The sequence below is a fragment of the Grammomys surdaster genome, unplaced genomic scaffold, assembly GCF_004785775.1.
Source record: "Grammomys surdaster isolate TR1022 unplaced genomic scaffold, NIH_TR_1.0 240, whole genome shotgun sequence".
In the NCBI taxonomy this organism is placed as follows: Eukaryota; Metazoa; Chordata; class Mammalia; order Rodentia; family Muridae; genus Grammomys; species Grammomys surdaster.
In genome coordinates, this window is record NW_021604685.1 from 920,950 (window position 1) to 943,006 (window position 22,057).

The following is a 22,057-nucleotide window of genomic DNA, read 5'->3' on the forward strand; positions in this document are numbered from 1 at the left end:
TCTCTCTCTCTCTCTCTCTCTCTCTCTCTCTCTCTCTCTCTCTCCCTTTCTCTGTCTCTACTATCCTCTCAACTCCCCTCCCCATACCATGAACTCTATTCTATACTATACAGTGTATGTGGCTGATCCCTCAGGAGGAAGGGATGCCTCAGCATGGGCTCGAAGAGGCACCCCCTCCCCCCACACCTGACAGCACATCCACCAGACATATTCCTTCTCTCTTTATTTTTGTAAAACACAACATTTGATGCCCACTCCCACCAACAATGGAGGAGTGTTCCTCTTGTTTCATATCTTCGCCAGCAAGTGCTGTTACTTGAGTTTTTGATCTTACCCATTCTGACAGGTGTAAGAAGGAATCTCAGAATCATTTTGATTTTCATTTGTCTGATGACTAAGGACATTAAACATTCCTTTAAGTGCTTTTCAGCCATTAGAGAATTCTCTACTTGGTTCTGTACACCAAATTTTAATTGTGTTCTTTGGTTTTATGGTGTCTAATTTTAATTTTTTTTGAATTCTTTATATATTTTCGATATTTGTCCTGTCTAATGTAGGGTCGGTGAAGATCTTCCTATTCTGTAGACTGCTGTTTTATTGTATTGATGGTGCTTTTTTACTTACAGAAACTTTTCAGTATCATGAGATCTCAATTATTAATTATTGATCTTAGTGCCTGAGCTGTTAGTGTTCTATTCAGGAAGTTGTCTGCTGTGCCAATGTGTTCAAGGCAGTTCTCCACTTTTTCTTCTATTAGATTTAGTGTATCTGGCTTCATGTGGAGGTCTTTGATCCACTTGGACTTAAGTTTTGTTCAGGGTGATAAATATGGACCTATTTTCATTCTTCTACATGTAGATATACAATTAGAAGCACCATTTGTTGAAGATGCTTTCTTTTTTCCCTATTGTATGGTGTTGACTTCTTTGTCAAATATCACATGTATGTAGTGTATGAGTTTATTTCTGGGTCTTCAATTCTATTCCATTGAACAAGGGCAACATGGCATCACCTGGACCCAGGTTTCCTACTACAGCAAGCCCTAGATATCCTAACACAGCCAGAGCACAAGGGCACGACCTTAAATCCAATCTTATAAAGATGATAGAGGCCTTTAAAGAGAAAATGAATAAATCTATTAAAGAAATACAGGAAAATACAATCAAACAAGTGAAGGAAATGAATAAAACTGTTCAAGACCTAAAAATGGAAATAGGAACAATAAATAAAATGCAAACTGAGTTAATTCTAGAGATGGGAAACCTAGGAAAAAGAAAAGGAACTACAGACATAAGCATCACCAACAGAATATAAGAGATAGATGAGAAAATGTCAAGCATAAATAACATAGAAGAAATTGATACGTTGGTCAAAGAAAATGTTAATCTAAAACTTTCATGGCACAAAACATCCAAGGAATCTTGGACACTATGAAAAGGCCAAACCTAAGAATAATAGGAATACATAAAGGGGAAGAGCCCCAGCTCCAAGGCCTATAGAATATTTTTAATTGAATCATAGAAGAAAATGTCCCCCACCTAAAGAAAGGGATGCCTATAAACATTCAAGAAGTTTGCAGAACATCAAATAGATTGGACCAGAAAAGACTAACACTCCTGCCAAATAATAATAAAAACACTAATGTACAATTAAAAATTTAAAACACTGAGGGAAGAAACTGAAGAAAACAATATAAGAACAAAAGACCTCCCATGTTCATGGATAGCAGATTTAATATTGTAAAGATTACTGATATCAAAGGACTGAATCAAATTTCATTCAAATTTCAATAGCATTCCTTGCAGAAATAGAAAAATAATACATAAAATCTATAAGTAAGCACAAAAGACCTGGATAATCAAAGTAATCATGAGCAAAAGTAATCATATCCTTGATATAAAATATACAGAGCCATAGTAGCAAATAGAGTAAGGTGCTGGCATAAAACCTGAGACATAGGCCAGTGTAAAGCATAAAGGACCTAGAGGTACATTTTATAGCTATACCACCTTATTCTTTACAAATACATAAAAAAATTACACATTGGAGAAAAGATATCCTCTCAAATTATGTTGGGAAAGCTGGGAATCTATATAGAGAATAAAACCATATCTCTGTATGACATCCTTTACAACAATTAATTAAAAATGGACCAATGGCATTAATTTAAGGCCTGAAACTTTGAATATTTAAGAGGAAAACAGAGACATTCTGTGAAACAGGTTGTACTGGTTAGTTTTATGTGTCAAGTTGACACAAGCTAGAGTCATCAAACAGAAAGAATCCTCCGTAAGGCATTTCCTCAACTAGTGAGCAATGGGAGAAAGCCTTGACTATTGTGCATAGTGCCATCTCTGGGCTGGTATCCTGGGTTCTATAAGAAAGCAGATTGAGCAATTCAGTAAGCAGCACCCCTCCATGGCCCCTACATAAGCTCCTGCCTCCAGGATCCTGCCCTGTTTGAGTTCCTGTCCTGACTTCTTTCGATGATGAACAGCAATGTAGAAGTGTAAGCTAAAGAAACCATTTCCTCCCCAACTTGCTTTTTGGTCATGTTTTGTCACAGCAGTATAATCTCTAACTAACAGGTTGTGTTGTCTTGTTCTTATCAAATTGACATAAGCTATAGTCGTCTTGGAAGAGGAAACTTCAATTGAGAAAATATTCCCACCAGATTGATCTTGGGCAAGCCTGTGGGGCTTGTAAATTGATGATTGATGTGGATCAGCCCACTGTGGCCAGTGACATCTCTGGGCTTGTGGTTCTGAGTGCTGAGCAAGTAAGCCATGAAGAGAAAGGCAGTAAGCAGAATTCCTTCATAGCCTTAGCTTCTGCTTCTGCCTCCAAGTTTCTACTTTTAGTTCCTTGATGGTGGACTTTACAAGCTGTAAGCTGAAGTAAACCCTTTCCACCCAAGTTGCTTTGGATAATAGCGGTTTATTTCAGTAATAGAAATTCTAACTATTTCATTGTCATGTAAAAATAAGCTGAACAGAAAAAAAAATCTGTGAATTAAATGACATCATAAATCAAACAGAACTAACAGACATTTATAGAATATTCTGTTCAAGTACCAAAGAGTCCATGTGCACCCCAGCAGCTCATGAAACTTCCCCCCCAACACAAAACAAAGTCAACAAATATGGGTAATTTAAAGTTACATCCAGCATTATATATGGTTATAACCTGAATAAAGCTAAATAGAAACTTCAGTAGAAAGTACATGAACTCACAGAAATTAAACAGCACACTACTGAATGAACATAGAATCAAGGATAAAATAAAGATGGAAAGTTTAAAAGTCAAGTACAACAAAATTTTTGGAACACAATGAAGGGAATTCTCAGAGGAAAGTTTGTATTCATGAGTAGAACCATGAAAAAAAATGAGAGACCTCAAATTGATGCATGATGCATCTGAAGGCTCTGTAAAATCAAGAACAAATAACACCCGCAAAACAACATGAAACTGAAAAGCTTCTATAGAATTTCTAAACCAAAAGGAATGGCAAAATGTAAACAAAACAAAAAACAGTCAATGAAATGATTCCTGATGATCCTCTGCTATACTCCTAGATTGGTGCCTAGTCCAGCTGTCATCAGAGAGGCTTCATCTAGCAACTGATGGAGATAGATGTAGAGAGTCACAGCTAAATAGTAGGCGCAGCTCAGGGAATCCTGCTGAAGAGGAGAAGGAAGGATTTGTAAAAGCCAGAGAGGACATGGACACCACACAAAGCCCCACAGAATCAACTAAGCTGGGCTCATAGGGGCTCACAGAAACTGAGCTGTCAACCAGGGAGCCTGCATGGGTCTGACCTAGGCCCTCTGCACTTATATTACAGTTGTGTAGCTTGGTCTTCATGTGAAACTTCTAACAGTGGAAGTAGAGGCTGCCCCTGACTCTTTTGCCTGCTTTTGTGACCTTTTCCTCCTACTGGGCTGCCTTGTCCAGCCTTAATATGAGGGGAGGTGTCTAGTCTCACTGCAAGTTAATATGCCATATTTGGCTAATATTCCTGGGTGGCCTGCCTTTTTCTGAAGGGAAAGGAAGAGGAATGGGGAGTATAAGGGGGAAAAGGAACTAGGAAAAGAAGAGGGTGGGAGACTATGGTCAGGATATAATATATGAGAGAAGAAGGAATTAGAAATTAAAAATTAAAAATAATATCCACAAAAAATAAATCACAAGAAATTATCATAATCTCAAAAACTTTTTAAAAAAAGAACTCTGCATTATCTAGTACCTTTCTGTGATGATCTCCATTTTCTGGAGAGAGAAGACTCTTTGATGAGTAAGGGTAGCTCCAGTTATCTGAGGATATAAGGAGAAGGTATAAGGATAAGATTTAAAACGTAGTAAGTAGTTATGCTGACCTAACAAAGTACAGTACGATGTAGAGATCAATGGATCTTTGGCAGCCCACCCTCAATAGATACACCTACATCACAGATCCTGAGTCTATGGCTCAGGGAACACCACAGAAGAGAAGGCGGAAAGATTGGGAGAGCCAGAAGGCCAGAAACTGGGAAACAGTCTCTTCTAGAAATGTCTGCATTAACAAGACCAGAACAATAGCAATATATTAACATGGTAGGGGGAATTTTTGAGGTTTCTCATCTCTAGACAAAGAACTACTAGCAACTGGTAACTGCTGGGAGAATGAGATTTAGCCCAGGATGAGAGTTCTTCCAGGGATGAACTCTTGTATTGGCTGTTAACTGCATAGTGGTCAGCCTTGAAACTGTACACACAAACAACAAAAACAGACTTGGCAGGTTAAATTTATATATGTATACATGTGTATATATTTATATATAATAATATAAATAAATAAATGCATATAAATAAATATAAATATATATTTGTGCATATACACATATATAATACATATTATCAATGGAAAAGATGTTATCAACATGAGAATTGAGCAACACAGGTGGAGTTTGAGGGAGAATAGCTGGGAGGTACTGAAGAGAGAAAAGGGGTGCAGACATGATTCTAATTCAGTTCAAAATGAAGGAACACTTTCCAGCTCATTTTATGAAGCCAACATCATCCAGATACCAAAACCAGATACAGACTCAACAAAAATGAAAATTCTAGGCCAATGTCTCTAAATATGAATAAACATGAATGAAAATTCTCTCAATAAAATTGTTTGAAAACAAAATTCAAGAACAATTCCAAAAGATTATCCTGTAGGATCAAGTTGGCTTCAGTCTAGAGATGCAGAAATGGTTCGGCATATGTAAATCAATAACCATAATTCACTACACAAATTGATTCAAGGACAGAAACCACATGATCATCTCACTAGATGCAGAAATGCTCTTTGACAGAATTCAATAACATGATAAAAATCCTAGAAGATCTAGGGATAGAGACAACATATCTTAATATGATGGCGACAACAAACAAAAAGCCCAAGCCATTATCTTGCTAAATGGAGGGAAAAAAATCTAAATATTTTCACTAAAATTAGGAACTAGACAAAGATGTTGGCTGTTCCTTTTCCTATTCAAAATAGTGTCAGGAGTCTTACCTATGGCAGTAAGACAAATGAAGGAGATCAAGACTATGAAAAGGAAAAAAAGAGCTTAAATTATTCTTATTTGCAGACAATATGACTCCATATATAGAAAGAATCTAAGGATTCTACCAGAAGTACCCTATAGCTGACAAACACATTCATAAAAATACAAAATTACAAAGAGTACACAGGTAACAAGCATTCCAGAAAATAAACCTCAGAAGCAATTCCATTCACAGTAGTCTCAAAATATCTAATGGAATAAATCTAATCAAGTAAGTAAAGGCAATGAAAATACAATTGAAAGGATAAATTGGAAAGACTTCTCACACTCATGGATTGATAAAGTTAATATTGTGGAAATGACCGTCTTAGCAAATGCAATTTAGCAATTCCCAGAAACTGAACCACCAACCAAAGAGGAAGCATGGGATGTACCTAGGTCTCCTACACATATGTTGCAGACCTAAAGCCCCTGAACATATGTAGCAGATGTGCAGCAGGTCCCCCAATGAGCAGGGGCTGTCCCTGACTTTGTTGCCTGCCTGTGGATCACATTCCCCTAACTGAGCTGCCTTATCTGGCCTCAGCGGGAGAGGATACACCTAGTCCTGCAGTGACTTGATGTGTCAGGGTGGATTGGTACCCAGGAGGAGCTCCCCATTCTCAAAGGTAAAGGGGAGGGCTGTGAGGGAGGGGCTGTATGGAGGGGGGACCAGGAGAAGAGGGGATCTGCATTTGGAGTGTAATGTGAATAAATAAAATAGGAAAAAAGTGGGACATGGGGCTGGAAAGATGGTTCAATGGTTAGGAGCACATATTACTCTTCTATGGACAAGAGTTCAATTCCCAGTACCTATGTCAAGTGACTCACAGAAACCTGTAATGCCAGCTGCAGAGGAAATGAAGCCTCTAGCCTTCTCAGGCATCCACACATTTGTGGCAGGCACGCGCTTGTACACACTTGCGTGTGCATGCACACACACACACACACACACACACACACACTTTAACCACACACACACACTTTAAAAATGATCAGAGAACCATATAGACAGCTCTCAACTTATGAATTATAAATGGTTGGGAAATGTTTAAATAAATCAGATAAATGCAACATAAAACTTTGAGATTTTTATGTTACCCCAAACAGAATAGCTAAGATACAGAAAAAAAATGATGACAAATTCTGATATGTATGTGGGGAGGGAGCAACACCTATTCACTGCTGATATGAATACACACTGGTGAAGCCTCTCTGGAAATGAATTTGGAGGTTCCTCAAAAGACTAGAAAGAGGTCTACTACATGATTGAGCTATACTTCTTTTGGCCACATATCACTATAGTGATAACCTGCACATACATAGTCACTTCTGCTTCTTTATTCACAATAGCAAGGAAGTGGAAACAGCTTTGTTGTGCATTAACTAGTGAATGAATAATGAAAATGTGGTATATTTGATATATTTACACAATAGAACATTATTCAGCAACTAAGAAAACTGTAACTGAGAATCATATGTGTTCTAGTTTGCTTTCTATTGCTGTGATAAAGACCATGACTGAAAGAAACTTAGGCAGGAAAGAGCTTATTTGGTTGATAGATCCAGATCAGATTCATCATTGAAGAAAGCTAAGGCAGGAACAGAAACAGAGCAGAAACCTGAAAACAAGAATTGAAGCAGATATAGTGGAGAAATGCTACTTACTGGCTTGCTCCACATAGCTTGCTCAGTTTGCTCTCTTATGTATCCAAGGGTGACACTGCCCACAGGTGGCTGAATCCTCCCATAGTAACCACTAATCAAGAACTGACCCACAGTTTTGCCTCTAGGCTCTGCTAGTGGAGGCATTTTCTTGACTGAGGTTCCTGCTTCCCAGATTATGTCAAGTTAACAAAAATCCCCAATGCAGTCAGGTAAATGGATGGAGCTGGGAACATCTGTTCTGAGTGAAGAAACCCAGAACCAAACATCAAACATCATATGTTTTATCTCACTTGTGGATTTTAACCTTAAATCTTCAGATATGTGTGTTCCATGTAGAATATTCACAGAGGTCAGGAAATTAGTAAAGGACCATAGCAAGGGTAATTTCAGGGGAGGGGAGAGAGAATGCAGTGGTATAGAGTTAAAGAGGAATAGTGGCACAAAAGTATTTAGTGTAATAAATTAGGGAACATGGGGAGCGATAACTGTGGTGGTCTGAATGAAAATGGCCCCCAACAGGCTAGGAAGAAGCACTAGTAGGAGGTGTGGCCTTGTTAGAAGAATTACATCACCAGAGATGGGCTTTGAGGCTTCAGATTCTCAAACTAGGCCCAGTGCCACTATCCTTTCCTGCTGCTTGCTCACAGTGATGCAGAACTTTCAACTACCTCTCCAGTACCATGTCTGCCTATGGGCCAACATGCTTCCCGCCATGTGGATAATAAACTAAACCTATGAACTGTAAGCTGGCCACAATTAAATTCATTCTTTTTTAAGAGTTGCCATGGTCATGGTGTCTCTTCACAGCAATAGAACCCTAACTAAGACAATACCTAACACTAAAGACATTTCAAAAAAATTCTATGGAAACCTTCTATGGTAGAATCCCCCTAAAATCTGTACATATACATATATAAAAAGTTCAAAGGATTTATCTCATAACAGGGCAACAGTGTCTCTACTAGACACCACTGGATAGCAAATAAAAAGCCTAGTGACCAGAATGAGTTACCTTTTTACCAGTTGTTATCAAGTGAGATCTCAAGAAACCCCAAACAATATATACAAGTTATTGCCCATGCTCTTGGTTACCTTCCAAAATTGGTGGCAAGACTCTACTGCTAAAAATGCCATATACATCTGGTATATTCATTTGAGTCATTAAACATGGAAAAATCAAGCTCTTACTGATCAGGAAGCTTCATCTGTACTGGCTAGTTTTCATAGTACTAGAAGGTGCTATGCAAGTTACCACGAGAGAAAAGTAACCATTAGTTTTACTCAGTTGTGTGCTCTGGTAGCTACAAAAATGACCTGGCAAGACATGTTCACCAGAGCAACCGTGCCAGAAATGTTATAAGAATAACTAACCACTTTCCACTTGGATTTAAGGCCTACTTCACAAGTTGAAACCCATTTCTTGCACTGTTTTGGGGGCTTAGAATCTATAGCTAGACAAGTCATAGATCATGGGAGAGAAGTTAGTATTATTACTTTCCTAAAGGAACATAATGTTAAACTGACTCCTAATGATTTATCATTATATCCATAGATGAGTATATAGGCCAACCCGCATCAGAGAAGGTTCTTTTTCAGTACATGGTGATTAACACAGAAACACAACTGATCAAGGAGCAGAAAATGAGAGACTGTGGAATGATCAGTCCTAAATGAGATATCTGTGTCATAAACACACACATACACACACACACACACACACACAAGGATCAGAATGAATGTAAAGACTATAGGATGTGGATATCTACAAAGAAATCATTTTCTGGACACATCAGAGAACTTGTACATATGAATTCACAGCACTTGAAACAACGTGCACAAGATCTATGGAAATTTAAGCCTGACAAATTTCTAGCATGGAGAGGGGAGGTAGTCACTAAGTCCTAGATAAGGAGCTATTAACAGTTTCTCACTGCTGGGAAAGGAAGAGTTTGTTTTTATTAAGGGTGTAACCCCTGGTAAGTAGACCTCTAGTTAAGGCCATCCATCCAAAAATATATGAGCAGTATAAACAGTACTTAATGGATTAAAAAAAGAAGACAAAAAGTTGAGTGGTTAGGAAAGAAAAGGTGGATATACAAGGAATGGGTTAGAGGGAGGGATATAGGAATATAATAAAAATGAATTGTACACAATTTTCAAAGATCTAATAAAATGAAAAGATAAATTAAAGAATAAAAATAATAATGTGAAAGAATCATACAACTTAAGAGGCTCATAGTGAGGATGATATGAGAAAATTGTATCTGGGTGAAGAGTGGACAGGTTATGTTTTCCAAATCAGTGGTGGGGATAACAAACGAGATTTTTCCAAGATGCAAGGTTTTGTGACTTACAGCTTAGTGTGCCTTCTTTTGAATAAGGTGAATTATTACTATAGACCAAAGAGAACTAGAGAGAGGAAGCATGAGTCTGTTCACACATGCATAGTGGATGCAAATCTGAGTGTTGTCAACTTGGCTATTGGAGAGAGGGAGGATCTGGACAAATACTACTGTCCCTCCAGAGTTAGCACCCCAGTGTCAGAAGCACAGGACCAAATCACCCATGATTCAGCTTCTTGTTACTACTCCAGTTGGCTTGCAAAAAAAAAAAAAAAAACAAAACCCACTGGTATATTCCACTGCAGTAAGAAAACTAAGGAGGAGGCTGCAGCATTTGCTAAAGTTTTGGCCAAAGAGAATGGAGGAAGCAAAAAAAAAAAAATGCTAGGAGAGAATGGCCAAGAGACATAGGCTGTCCTTGCTGAGATCCTGTATTTCCGTTACTGTTTAGACTGTTACTTTTGGAAGGATGGGGGGGAATGTTGTCACAGAAGCCTTCCATGTCCCTCTTTCTCAACTATGCATCTGCAATTTTTTCTGATTGACTCAGAAATAAGAGTCTTTAAGAATAACAAACAAATGATCAGACCTTTGGAAAATTAATAAAATAAATGCAATACAGCATATACATAGATAGACTCACAGACAGAAATTAGATAGGATCATCTGAAGAGGACGAAATGGCTTTTGATGCACTTCTGCACTTTTTTATCATGAGGAAAAAAGACCTAAAACTAGAAAATGATAGTATGTCAACATCATAAGGTATATATATACAAATCTGTAGAACACCTTATAATAAATAGGGGAAATACCAAAATGTTTTCTTCTAAAATCAAGAACAAGTGTATAGGCTTTCTCCATTTTTAAACTTTAGCTAGAGAAATAAGCATGGGGGGGGAAAGCAGTGACAAGTAGGAAAATATATATGTATAATTGATTTGATAATTGATATATAATATATGTATAATATTGTATGTGTGTGTGTGTGTGTGAGAGAGAGAGAGAGCGCGCAAGAGAGGGAGGGAGGGAGGAAGGAAAGAAGGAAGAGAGGAGGGAGGGAGGGAGGAAGGAAGAGAAGGAAGAGGGAGGGAGGAAGGAAGGAAAGGAAGGAGGGAGGGAGGGAGGGAGGGAGGGAGGGAGGGAGGGAGGGAGGGAGTCAATAAACTATTAGAAAATTCTTAGGTCATACATATTATTTTAGAAACCAGGGTTTCTGAAAAAATCAGTAGCTTTTCTGTTTAACCAATGTACAGAAAATGAAATAGGTGAAATAATTTCATTTACAGTCATTCTCAAAGTAACTTAGAAATAAGTATACATAACAATGAAAGTGGTAGAACTTTATAATCAACTTTCAAAACAAAAAAATTGAAGATACTAGATGATGGAAATACATACCTTCTTGGATCAGCAAAATCAGTACTATGAAGAGGCTACACTATTGAAAGTGATTTACAAATTCATTGTTATCCTCATCAACATTCTAATGACATTCTTCACAGAAATTGTGTTTCATCTTCATGGTATCATTATACATATGTGTCTTTATTTCTCATTCTTATTTTTTCTGATTGACCATTGCCCTTCCTTATACATCCTCCCCTAGTGCACCTGGTTTCTTCCTGTGTATATGTTGTGATCTGTCTATGTGGGTGTTCTTGCCAATGTGGGTGTATGTAGAGGCCATAAGTTGCTGTATGAATGAATTCTTTAGTTGCTTCTCCACCTAAGGTGGTACAATGAACCTGGAACTTAACTGTTTTGAGTGAACTGGCTGGCCATCCACATATCTCAAGCCCTCAAGTGCTGGAGTAGCCAGCAACTCTTGGAACTCTAAATGTTCTTAATTTATTATATATATAGTTACATTGTATAAATTTAAATACACATAAAATAATGATGTCCTATGGCTTTTTCAAACATCCTCAGTGTTAATGGTGTTAATTATCCTACCACTCATGAAGGATCAAACCCTAATACCATCAGTGAGTAGAAAATAAATTGCTGTAGCAGCAACATTAAATTATATAACATATATAAATATACATAAAATCAGTTACAAGAAACCTAATGCTGTATCAATGATCATAAAGCTGAAAGTGGCAAAATTACTGTATAATGTACTAAAAAGATAAAGTTTGGATTTTTCATAATATTTTTTATTGATTCTTTGGGAATTTCACATGATGTACCCCAATCACGCTCATTTCTCAGTCCTTCCATGTCTGCCCTTCGCTTGTGACTCCTCCAACATAAAAATAAAACAACTCCAATTTGTGTTATCTATATACTCACTGGAGCATGGTCAAACTGTCAATGGCCTGCCCCTTAAATAGAAGTGAGTCCTTCCACTCTCACACCCCTGCCATAAGCCTTCAGTTGTGGAGCGATACACTTCAGCATCCTTATCCCACTTTTTAAGAGTTCTCTCAATGCTTGCTCTTTAGACTATTACTTTTGGTTGGGGGAGGGGAAAGGGGGAAGGGTTGTCACAGAAGCTTTCCACATCCCTCTTTCTCAGCTATGCATCTGCAGCCATCAATATCACTGCAAAAGTAGCTTCCGTGTTCATTACAGTAAGAGGCAGCTCAGATCATGGGCTTCCACATTCCTTCTGACAAAAGCACAGACCACGAACACTGCCCTCAGCTGCAGAAGGACCACAGAGATCAATATAGACTCAGGTGGCAGCACAACCCAGGGACATCAACATGGCTTCTGGCTGCAGCAACGACTGTGGATATCCTTATAGCCTTGCATGATAACATGGGCCATGAGCTTCAACAAGGCTCCCAGCCATATCAGGACCACTGACCTACTTGGCCCTCAGTGGCAGCATAGACTATGGACCTCAACATGGCCTCAGGTAGCTACAGAGGCCACTCACATCAACATGACTCCAACACAGGCAGCAAAGTGCAAAGCTTCAGTCGGTGGCACAGATCACATACATCCACATGGATCACAGGCTTCATCATGGCCAGGGGCAGCAGCGTGGGTCACAGACGTGAACATGATCTCTACTAGAATCATGGACCATGGAGGTCCTTTGAGGCGGTCCAATTTAGGAAGTGAACCATTCCTCATCTCAGCCTCCACCGTTTCCCAGTACCAGGACAATCCCACAGCTGGTTGACACGTTTGGGGCCTGAGTCTGCTTCTTCGTAAGCTCAGGGCTGCTGTACACAACCCAGCTGATTCTAACTGGGCATCTGTTCACCTCAGGCCTCTCTTTTATCTGTCAACTGCCCTTTTGTCTCTACTTCTGCCTCTCTTCACAGCACACTCACCACACCTTTTTTTTCTATCTTTCCCACTTCTCCATCACATAAGTATATTCATTATAGTGGAATATAGTATGGAATATAGTGGAATATATTATGTTCATTATAGTTCATTCCTCATGAGGAAGGCCAGGTGGCCTGGCTGGCTTCTGCCCTCCACCTCCTGGATTTAAATGTGTGTGTGTGTGTGTGTGTGTGTGTGTGTGTGTGTGTGTAATGGTTGTAAGCCACCATGTGGTTGCTGGGAATTGAACTCAGGACCTCTGGAGGAACAGTCAGTGTTTTAAACCACTGAGCCATCTCTCCAGCCCCTCCTGGATTTTTTTTTAATTACACAATGTTTGTGGAAATAGATTTTTTTCTCTTATTGCATCATGTTCTAATTATAAAAGAAATGCTTGACTTTGGAGGAAATTTTAGACATAGAAGAAGAGCATATTTATTTTGTCATTTTCACTGTCATTTTAAGCATAATATATATGCTTAACACCTGGGAGTATGTCACAGAAGAGGTTCCTCTAACATTCGTAAGGCCGTGAATTTGACAACGTAGAGTGGTGGCATGAGTATGAACATTTGTGCATATGTGTTTAAGCTTCACATCAACTATGTTCCATATAAACTTTTTCTAATCCTCTGAAATGTACCCTTCCTTTTCAATCTGTTGTGAATACCCAACACCTTTGAGTAAAGGTGGCAACAAAAATAGAAAGGAGGAAATGAAACTAATAGTAGTTGTCATGTCTGCTGTAATTTGTGAGTTGTTATTAATCACCCTTGGCATTGAGTGAAATTTATAATAATACAACAGCAAAATAAAAAGAATACAGTTTTCTCTTTTAAAAAGTAGTTTTTGCCATAAAGGTATAACTTAATAGTAGCAAGTTTGTGACGGTCCTGAGTTTGATCATCTGCACTTGAATATATATATATATTTACATGTATGTATATACGTTTGACATCATAAAAAAATGTTAGTTAGGAATGATGTTAGTACTCTTTAATCTCTGTCTGAAAAAAAATGTAGGAGAAAAGAAATAAAAATGTCTGTCATTAATCACAGCACTGAGAAAGGCACTGGTAAAGTGTTTCTTTTTGCTGTCTACAATTAACCTTTTTGTCTCTTGCTCTCTAATGTTTCTGAAGCCATGGGAATAAAGAAGAATTCTCCTGCAGAGGAATACAACTTGCTGTGGATTGGTTTCTAGACAAAGGCCATAAAGATATCACTGTATTTGTACCAGCATGGAGAAAGGAGCAATCCCGCCCTGATGCACCAATTACAGGTATTATTTTAAATAAATAATAAAAAAAAAGACTTTTCCTCGAGAGTCAAAGCTAAAAAGCTAGTTTGGAGAGAGGCAGATGGTCCCAACTTAGATAATTGCTTTTCTAAGTTAAGTATGCTTAAAATGTCTTTTAGTGACTGCATTTTTTTTCTAAAGGGATCCATATGAAACCATCCTTGTTTTGTGGTATGAGATAGCTGATTAAAAATTTACATGTAGAAACCCACAAAGCATATAATTGGAAAAAAAGAATGTTATTCTTATGGAAATCTGCACACACCTGCAATCCCAATACTCAATAGACCTAGGCCAGAGGATGGTGAGTTTGAGGCTAACCTGTACTGTAGTGAGTAACAGGGCAGCCTGTTTGATCATAGATTTCAGACAGTAGGGAACAAATATGGTTATGAATATAATGGATTTTTTCAATAAATTAAAGGTTACATGATATACAGTCAATCTTATTTTGTATTAGAGAAACAACTGTGGGGTTTTCAAGGTAGGGGCAACAGAGAGGAGAAAAAAATCCGAAGACAAGAAAAGCCAGTTAGCCGCCAGACAAAGGAGGCTCAGAGCCTAGGGGCGATCCCAGTTTTTAAAAATCTACAAAAATGTTTTCATTTTGTTCTTTTTCACATAAGAAAAAAAACAGAGAATAACAATAAATGTACAACAATACACTTAATTGGATTGTGTTTGTCTTCATATGAGTGCAATTCTAAAATGAACTTTTAGATATTTCTGTGGAAGAAAGAGCTCATGAAAATAAAGGTGCCTAAATTTCACAAGAATTGTGCTGTGCACCTCATGCTAGTAGCTCAGTCAGTACATTTCCTGTACACATAAGATGTGCTCTGTATAGCACTGAAGAACATACAGATCTCAGTATCCTGATTACCACCATCTCATTCCTGATGTAACTATTCAGAAAGTACAGTGAGTGGGTGGTTGAGTTCTGTGTGGAGCTGTCTATATCTGCAGAGCAGGCCCAAGCCCCAGTGTGAGAGTAGATCTTAGTACTGTTCAATCCAGTAAGCAAGTTTTCTCTCCTAAACAACTGGGTCCAAGTCAGCAAGATGGCTCAGCAGGTTAAGGCACTTGCTGCCAAGTCTGATAACCTGATTTTAATCCTTGAGAACCAAATTGTGGAAAGAAAAGTAACTCCCACAAATTGCCCTCTGACCCTCTCAAATGTGTCATAGCAAACGTAAACACACACACACACACACACACACACACATGCGCTCGAGTGCGCGCACGCGCATTATGCAACTACTTAAATGCTATAGCTTGTTGTCCCACCTCAGTTTTGTCTTTCTTTCAGGTAAAAGTAAAAAACAAAAGTCTTCATGAGTGATGGCTTACCCTCCTGACAGACACAGCCTTTGCTATTTCTGAGCTTAAACAGTCAAGAAGCCAGGCTAGGGATGAAGATGTGGATCAGTGAGAGAACACTTGCTCTTGAGTTTCTGTTTTCAACCCCAGCACCACAGGGGGAAAAATCTGATGCTTCAGACAAAGAGCAAAACAAGTATCAAAATGCTAGAGTAAGCTCACTGTGTTGGCACACACATGTTATCTCAGCTCTTGGGCCAATGAAATAGAAGACTCTGAAGCCTCAGGTTAGACTGGGCTGCATAGGAAGACTGTCTTAAACGAAAAAGAAGGAATGTTATACCACATGTTAGTTCTTATTCTTTGTGATAGTTTTTTTTTAATTAAATGTGTTGGAATCTAGGGTTGTTTTTTGGTTTTGTTACTCATTTTACTGAAAGAAAAACTAAAGTGTGAAAGAGAAAATAGCTTATATAAGGTCACAGTTCTATTTAGTGTCACAGCCAGAAAAGTATCACACTTGTTCTCCAATTAAAAATAAATCATTTATCTGGTATTAACTCTTGTTTTGGTAATATGGGGATAACACAGTTAATTTCCAAAGATGATTTCTACTATGTGGCATAAACATATTTTGATAGATCAAGATATTCTACGTAAACTGGAGAAGGAAAAGATTCTCGTCTTCACACCATCCCGAAGGGTCCAAGGCAGAAGGGTGGTCTGCTATGATGATCGGTTCATAGTCAAATTGGCTTTTGATTCTGATGGCATCATTGTATCCAATGATAACTACCGAGACCTTCAAGTTGAAAAGCCAGAATGGAAGAAGTTTATAGAGGAACGGTTGCTGATGTATTCTTTTGTGAATGATAAGTGAGTTTCTTTCTAAACAGTTGTGTACAAATTACTGGTAGTAATGCATTACATTTCAATAAACATATATTAAACGCTGTATACAATGAATTGTGCTGATTTGCTCTAAAGATAAAAGACTTAATAGGAAGCAGGACTCACCATCAAAGGCCTCAAAGTATGTGAGAAGAAAGGTAGAGATAGGGTAGAGGGAAAATGACAGGATGTTAGAAATTGCTTTGTCTTTTGAAATGAATTTTACAGAATAAAGAGGACTGCTGGGTATGACATGTGAAAGGAACACTATGAATAAATCTATAAAGGTATGAAAGTGGCTGGTGTACTAGGGGAAACCAACATTCATACCAGTATGACTGCTGCATATAGTCTATGAAAAATGATGCACAAGGAAATAGTCCTTTCTGTGTGACCAATTAGAAACAAAGGGAAGGAACACTGTTTTAACAGAAGATAGATGGAAGCTGGAAAGCACAATTAGAATGTTATGACCGCAGTACAGGCAAGGGAGAAGGAAGGCCTGAACTCTTACAAACTGGTAGGGACAGAAAGAAAGACATTCATCTCCTGTTGGCTTGCTTTCAGATTTATGCCGCCAGATGACCCTCTTGGACGTCATGGTCCAAGCCTTGAGAATTTCTTAAGAAAGAGACCTGTGGTTCCTGAGCATAAAAAGCAACCGTGTCCTTATGGTGAGTACTTCTTGACAGAATTAAGTTCTGTACTAAGGGAAGCACACAGATTCTTTGAATAATTTTCCTTTACAGATTTCTCTTTCAAGTGAGAAATCTTGGCATGTCCACTTTCTGTGAGTGGAAATGTGTCTTTATGTACTCTCAGGAGCACAAAGAACCATCCTAGAAACTGCATGAGGAAACAGTAACTAGAATTGAAGGTGGGAAATAGTTGTCACTTATGAAAATGTACTCTAGATACCTAAGTCCTGAGTGATGTTTCTGAAAGTAAGGACATGCAGAAACTATATAGTCTATGGAAATAGAAGAGCAATTTCCAAGGGCTGACCCCTAACAAGATCATATTTCTTCAGCAGGTGACTATGTCTTCTGTCAACTAACTCTACCATTTTCCTTCTGATTTGTACTTCAGTTGCCTCCACTTTTTTCATTCATATATTTAAACTTGGCTTTCTTAAGTATTATTGTGCTCGTGCCAACCCCACCCCCACCCCGCTACAAAGTTCGTGAGCCTAACAATGCAACATGAGTTGCTTGGTAGGAAGCTATTTTGGATGTTTGAGCTTGTTGAATAATCACTTGTTGAGGGGTGTGGGTTTTTTTCCTCAATTCATGTGTGTTGTCTCATTTCATCTTTATAATAATCCTGTAATATAGACATGGTTATGAAACTAGTTTACCAAAGAGGAAAATGGGCCTTAGGAAATAGTCACTTGTCCAGATTACACAGTAAAGGACATAGCTAGAATTGAAACTCAGCTCTCACTGGCTTCCAAATTTGCGCTCCTTCCACTGCACCATTTTGCTTTCTGTTCCTCTAGGCTGCCTCAACATACAGATTATGTCTAAGAAAAGTTGTCCATCACCAGAAAAATAAAGCTAGTCCACAGCTCAGCACTTAGCTCTTACAGTGCAGTTTCCTCTGAAGCTTTGCACTTACTTACTCTCCCTTCACAGTATGTGGTGACTCCTTGGTGTTGTCTGTCTCTCATCTTTGTGGAGTGTTAATTTTCTGCTTTAATCCTGAACAGTATAACTCTAACCTGAGTCGTCAGATTGTTAGGGGAATTTCTGGCACAGAGGGTTACACCACTATGAAAGAGAGAGTCTTACTCCAAGGCATTATTTTTCAGGCAAAAAATGTACCTACGGCCACAAGTGCAAATACTATCATCCGGAGCGGGCCAACCAACCGCAGCGTTCGGTGGCTGATGAGCTCCGCATCAGTGCCAAACTGTCCACAGTGAAAATAATGAGTGAAGACACCCTGGCCAAATGTGGCACAGGGATGTCTACTGCCAAAGGTGAGATAACCCCAGAGATCAAACGTGTGGCCTCCAAGCGCCAATCAGATCCCAGCATCCGGTCTGTGGCTGTAGAGCCTGAGGAGTGGCTGTCCATTGCCCGTAAACCTGAAGCCAGTTCTGTCCCTTCACTTGTGACCGCTTTAAGTGTCCCTACAATCCCTCCCCCCAAAAGCCATGCAGTGGGTGCACTCAACACCCGTTCAGCCAGCAGCCCAGTGCCAGGGTCCTCCCATTTTCCCCATCAAAAGGCCTCTTTGGAACACATGGTCAGCATGCAATATCCACCTATCCTGGTTACCAACAGCCATGGTACCCCTATTAACTATACTGAGCAATACCCAAAATTTGAGACCATGGGGGACCATGACTACTATTCAGTGTTAAGTGACTTCTCCAAACTGAGCATCAACAACATGCATAATCATGAATATTATATGGCTGAGGCAAACCAGGGGGTATATGTTCGTAATCCCGGCCTATGTACCGACAGTCACATGAGCCATACCAGGAATGACAACTATTCCTCTTACAACAACCTGTACTTGGCTGTAGCTGATGCCCATCCTGAAGGCACTTTGAAGCTGCACCGCTCAGCATCTCATAACCATCTTCAGCCTTTTTCCCACGGTTACCATGAAGCCTTAGCAAGAGTTCAAAGTTATGGTTCAGAAGATTCCAAGCAAGCACCCCACAAGCAGTCAGTCCCTCACTTAGCTCTGCACACCCAGAATTCAGCAGCTGGAGCACACTCTAGCTGTCCTGGAGACTACACCATGCCTTCCAATATCCATCCTGTGGGACCCTCCCAGCCAGGCCGTGCTCTGGTGATGACTCGGATGGACAGCATTTCTGACTCCCGCCTCTATGACAGCAACCCCATGAGGCAAAGGCGGCCTCCTCTGTGCAGGGAACAGCATGCTAGCTGGGACCCATTGCCTTGTACAACCGACTCCTATGGATACCACTCCTATCCCTTAGGTAACAGCCTCATGCAACCATGTTATGAACCAGTCATGGTAAGGAGCATGCCTGAAAAAATGGAGCAACTTTGGAGGAATCCTTGGGTTGGAATGTGCAGTGATTCTAGGGAGCATATGATACCAGAGCATCAATATCAGACGTACAAGAACCTCTGCAACATCTTCCCTTCTAACATTGTTCTTGCAGTGATGGAGAAGAATCCCCACACAGCAGATGCTCAACAACTGGCAGCCTTGATTGTTGCTAAGCTGAGGGCTGCACGTTGACATGAGAGGAATATTCCTTTACATAAATATGAATACTATTAATACATTAATACTATAATTCTAATAAGTAATAATTTGTGTTGTGCTTTTAAAATTACAGAGTATTTCTATCTTTTAAGTACATAACAACTCTGTGAGGTAGATCTCAGTAACATTCGATTTCATAGAGAAAGAAACAAAGCTTGATGCTAGCAAATGACAGTCAAGACATACACCTAGGTTCTCTGGCCCAATGTCTCATACCCTTTTCCACTAAAGTGTGGAGATAATGGAGGAGAAAACCCAAGAGGCCTAAGTGTATAAGAAACTCCAAGGTAACGCATTACGATTATTTTCTTTCCATTTTCTATTTTAGTTTTTTGAGACAGGGTCTCACATTGTCACCCTGACTTTCCTGAAACTTGCTATGTCTACCAGAACTCAGCCACCATTCTCTGCAGAGTGCTGGGATTGAAGGTGTATGCCACCACACCCAGCTACCAGTGGTTTTTCAGTCACACATTCAATATTATAAAGTGTGGATCATCTGTCCAATTTAGAAAGCAAATATATGAGGATCAGATTGTATTATGAATTAACCTTTAAGGTTTTTTTAATAGAAATATTTAAAATCAAAAGTAAAATGATTTTATTGCATGGGTATCTGATCATTCAATATCTTTAACCAAGTATAGGGTCACATTGAGGCTTCTAGAGAAATAGTTGAGCCTTCCTCTTAGCAATTCTACTGCATGTATGAATTTATGTATTTGGTTTCAGATGTGTTTGTATTTCTGGTATCAACTTTTCTATAGTGATGAGATGGTAAGCTCTATACAGTCTATAGTTTACATCTGTATAGATCACAAATACAACTTGATTTTGTCACATTTTATAGTTTCAATTAGACTTGAAAGTGAAATCACATGGCGACATTTAAATTTGCTTTCTTAAAGACCAGAGTAAAGCAGCTGTATTTCTTCTACATATTTTACTTGACCACATTTATTAACCATTCTTAGCTTTCAGAAAGTCTCTTCACCTTAGCAAACTAGGGGTCAGGCTCAAGCCTTCTATAGAGGAACTAGTCTATAAGCTCATGTTCAACACTTAGTATGTATATGATACACATGTGCTAAAGCACTGGACCAGGACCAAGGGACTTACTCGCAGAATCTACTTCCCTTATCCCAGGAGGGATGGCATTAAGTGATAGCTACAGAGTTGGAACTTCTGACTAATTCAACATTACAGAACAAAGTGTAGTGAAAGAGAGTGCATAGGCATACACGCCATTCTCTCTAGCTGCCCACCCTTTGAGCAATAAGATCAGTAATTAATAGAGCAGAATTTCTTTCGGAAACAAAACCAGGGTATTTTCTAGGTGGCCAAAAGCAGTTTCCAAAGGGGAAGTGTTCTGTTATGCACTTCAAATCCATGCAAAGAGGGTGCCCTGGATTAGATCATAATGAGATGCATTATTAAAGAAGGTATGACTTTGGGCCAGACAGCACCCTTTGCACAATTTGAATCTTACTCATTTGTAGCTGCATGCCTCTAGAAGGGGCATTTATTGATTTTATTTTTTAAAAGATGCATTAAATGAGCCCTCCTCTCTGAATTCACTGTATATTTCAACATTTTGAACCATGACCAGCTCCCAGTTTCTGAGGCTGGAAGTTACTAACTTCTATAGTCCTTTTTCATGAGAGTTGAGAAGGCCTGGCCTTGGCCTTTTGTTTCTTCATGAGAAGGTGTAATACTGCCTATAAATGTTTCTTACTGTGAAACACTCTGAATGTGAGGCTGTAGTCAGGGTTGTTTCTGGTGGTTTGATAATGGCTTACATGCTGCTTTCCAGCTTTCTCTCTCGGAAAGTTGATGAATAGTACATCCTAACAGTATTCATTTAGTCACAGTTTTACATCTATCTCTTCCTACCTTCTAATTGATCCATTCCCCAGTATACTGATACAGTGTAACAATATTTTCTATCAAGTAGATCCATAAAAACTGACAATTGCCACTGGAGTGCTTGTTATCTCACACAAGCATCTCTTCATACCTTGAAATTCTTGGACCTTCGAAATCTGTTCCTTGACTAGATCAGGGTATTTGACAATCTCAGAATATTCCGATGCCTTTGTACCAATTAGTTCACCTTCCTACCAATGACACTGCAGTGTCCACTGGCTTCCCATTTTGCAGGAAAGCCCAAGATTCGTCTTGTCAGCTGCAATCCATTTGGAATATGTTCATGTTTAAGCTCCTCCAGTAGGGGCAATTTTTTAAAGATAGCGTATGCATTTTTTACTTTCTAAGAAAGGATTGCCATTCTTCTCTCCTTGTAAAATGTGTATGAACCAAAGCAGCTAAGAGCAATGCCTCAAATAACCAGAAATGACCTTTTGTTGATACAAATTGTATCTCTTTTTCTCCTGATTGTATAGAAACAAATA

At 38.9% G+C, this 22,057-nt stretch overlaps 1 protein-coding gene across 1 annotated transcript in view; it reads left to right on the top strand.

The window, feature by feature from the left end:
- Zc3h12b (zinc finger CCCH-type containing 12B) overlaps nucleotides 1–19,619 on the top strand; it is a 46,584-nt gene extending 26,965 nt beyond the window's left edge. Inside the window, exons 2-5 of the mRNA XM_028774368.1 lie at nucleotides 14,020–14,159; nucleotides 16,139–16,373; nucleotides 16,956–17,062; nucleotides 18,199–19,619. Coding sequence (XP_028630201.1) covers nucleotides 14,020–14,159; nucleotides 16,139–16,373; nucleotides 16,956–17,062; nucleotides 18,199–19,619 — 1,903 coding nt within the window. The remainder of the gene's footprint in view (nucleotides 1–14,019; nucleotides 14,160–16,138; nucleotides 16,374–16,955; nucleotides 17,063–18,198) is intronic.
- The last annotated feature ends 2,438 nt before the right edge of the window (nucleotides 19,620–22,057 follow it).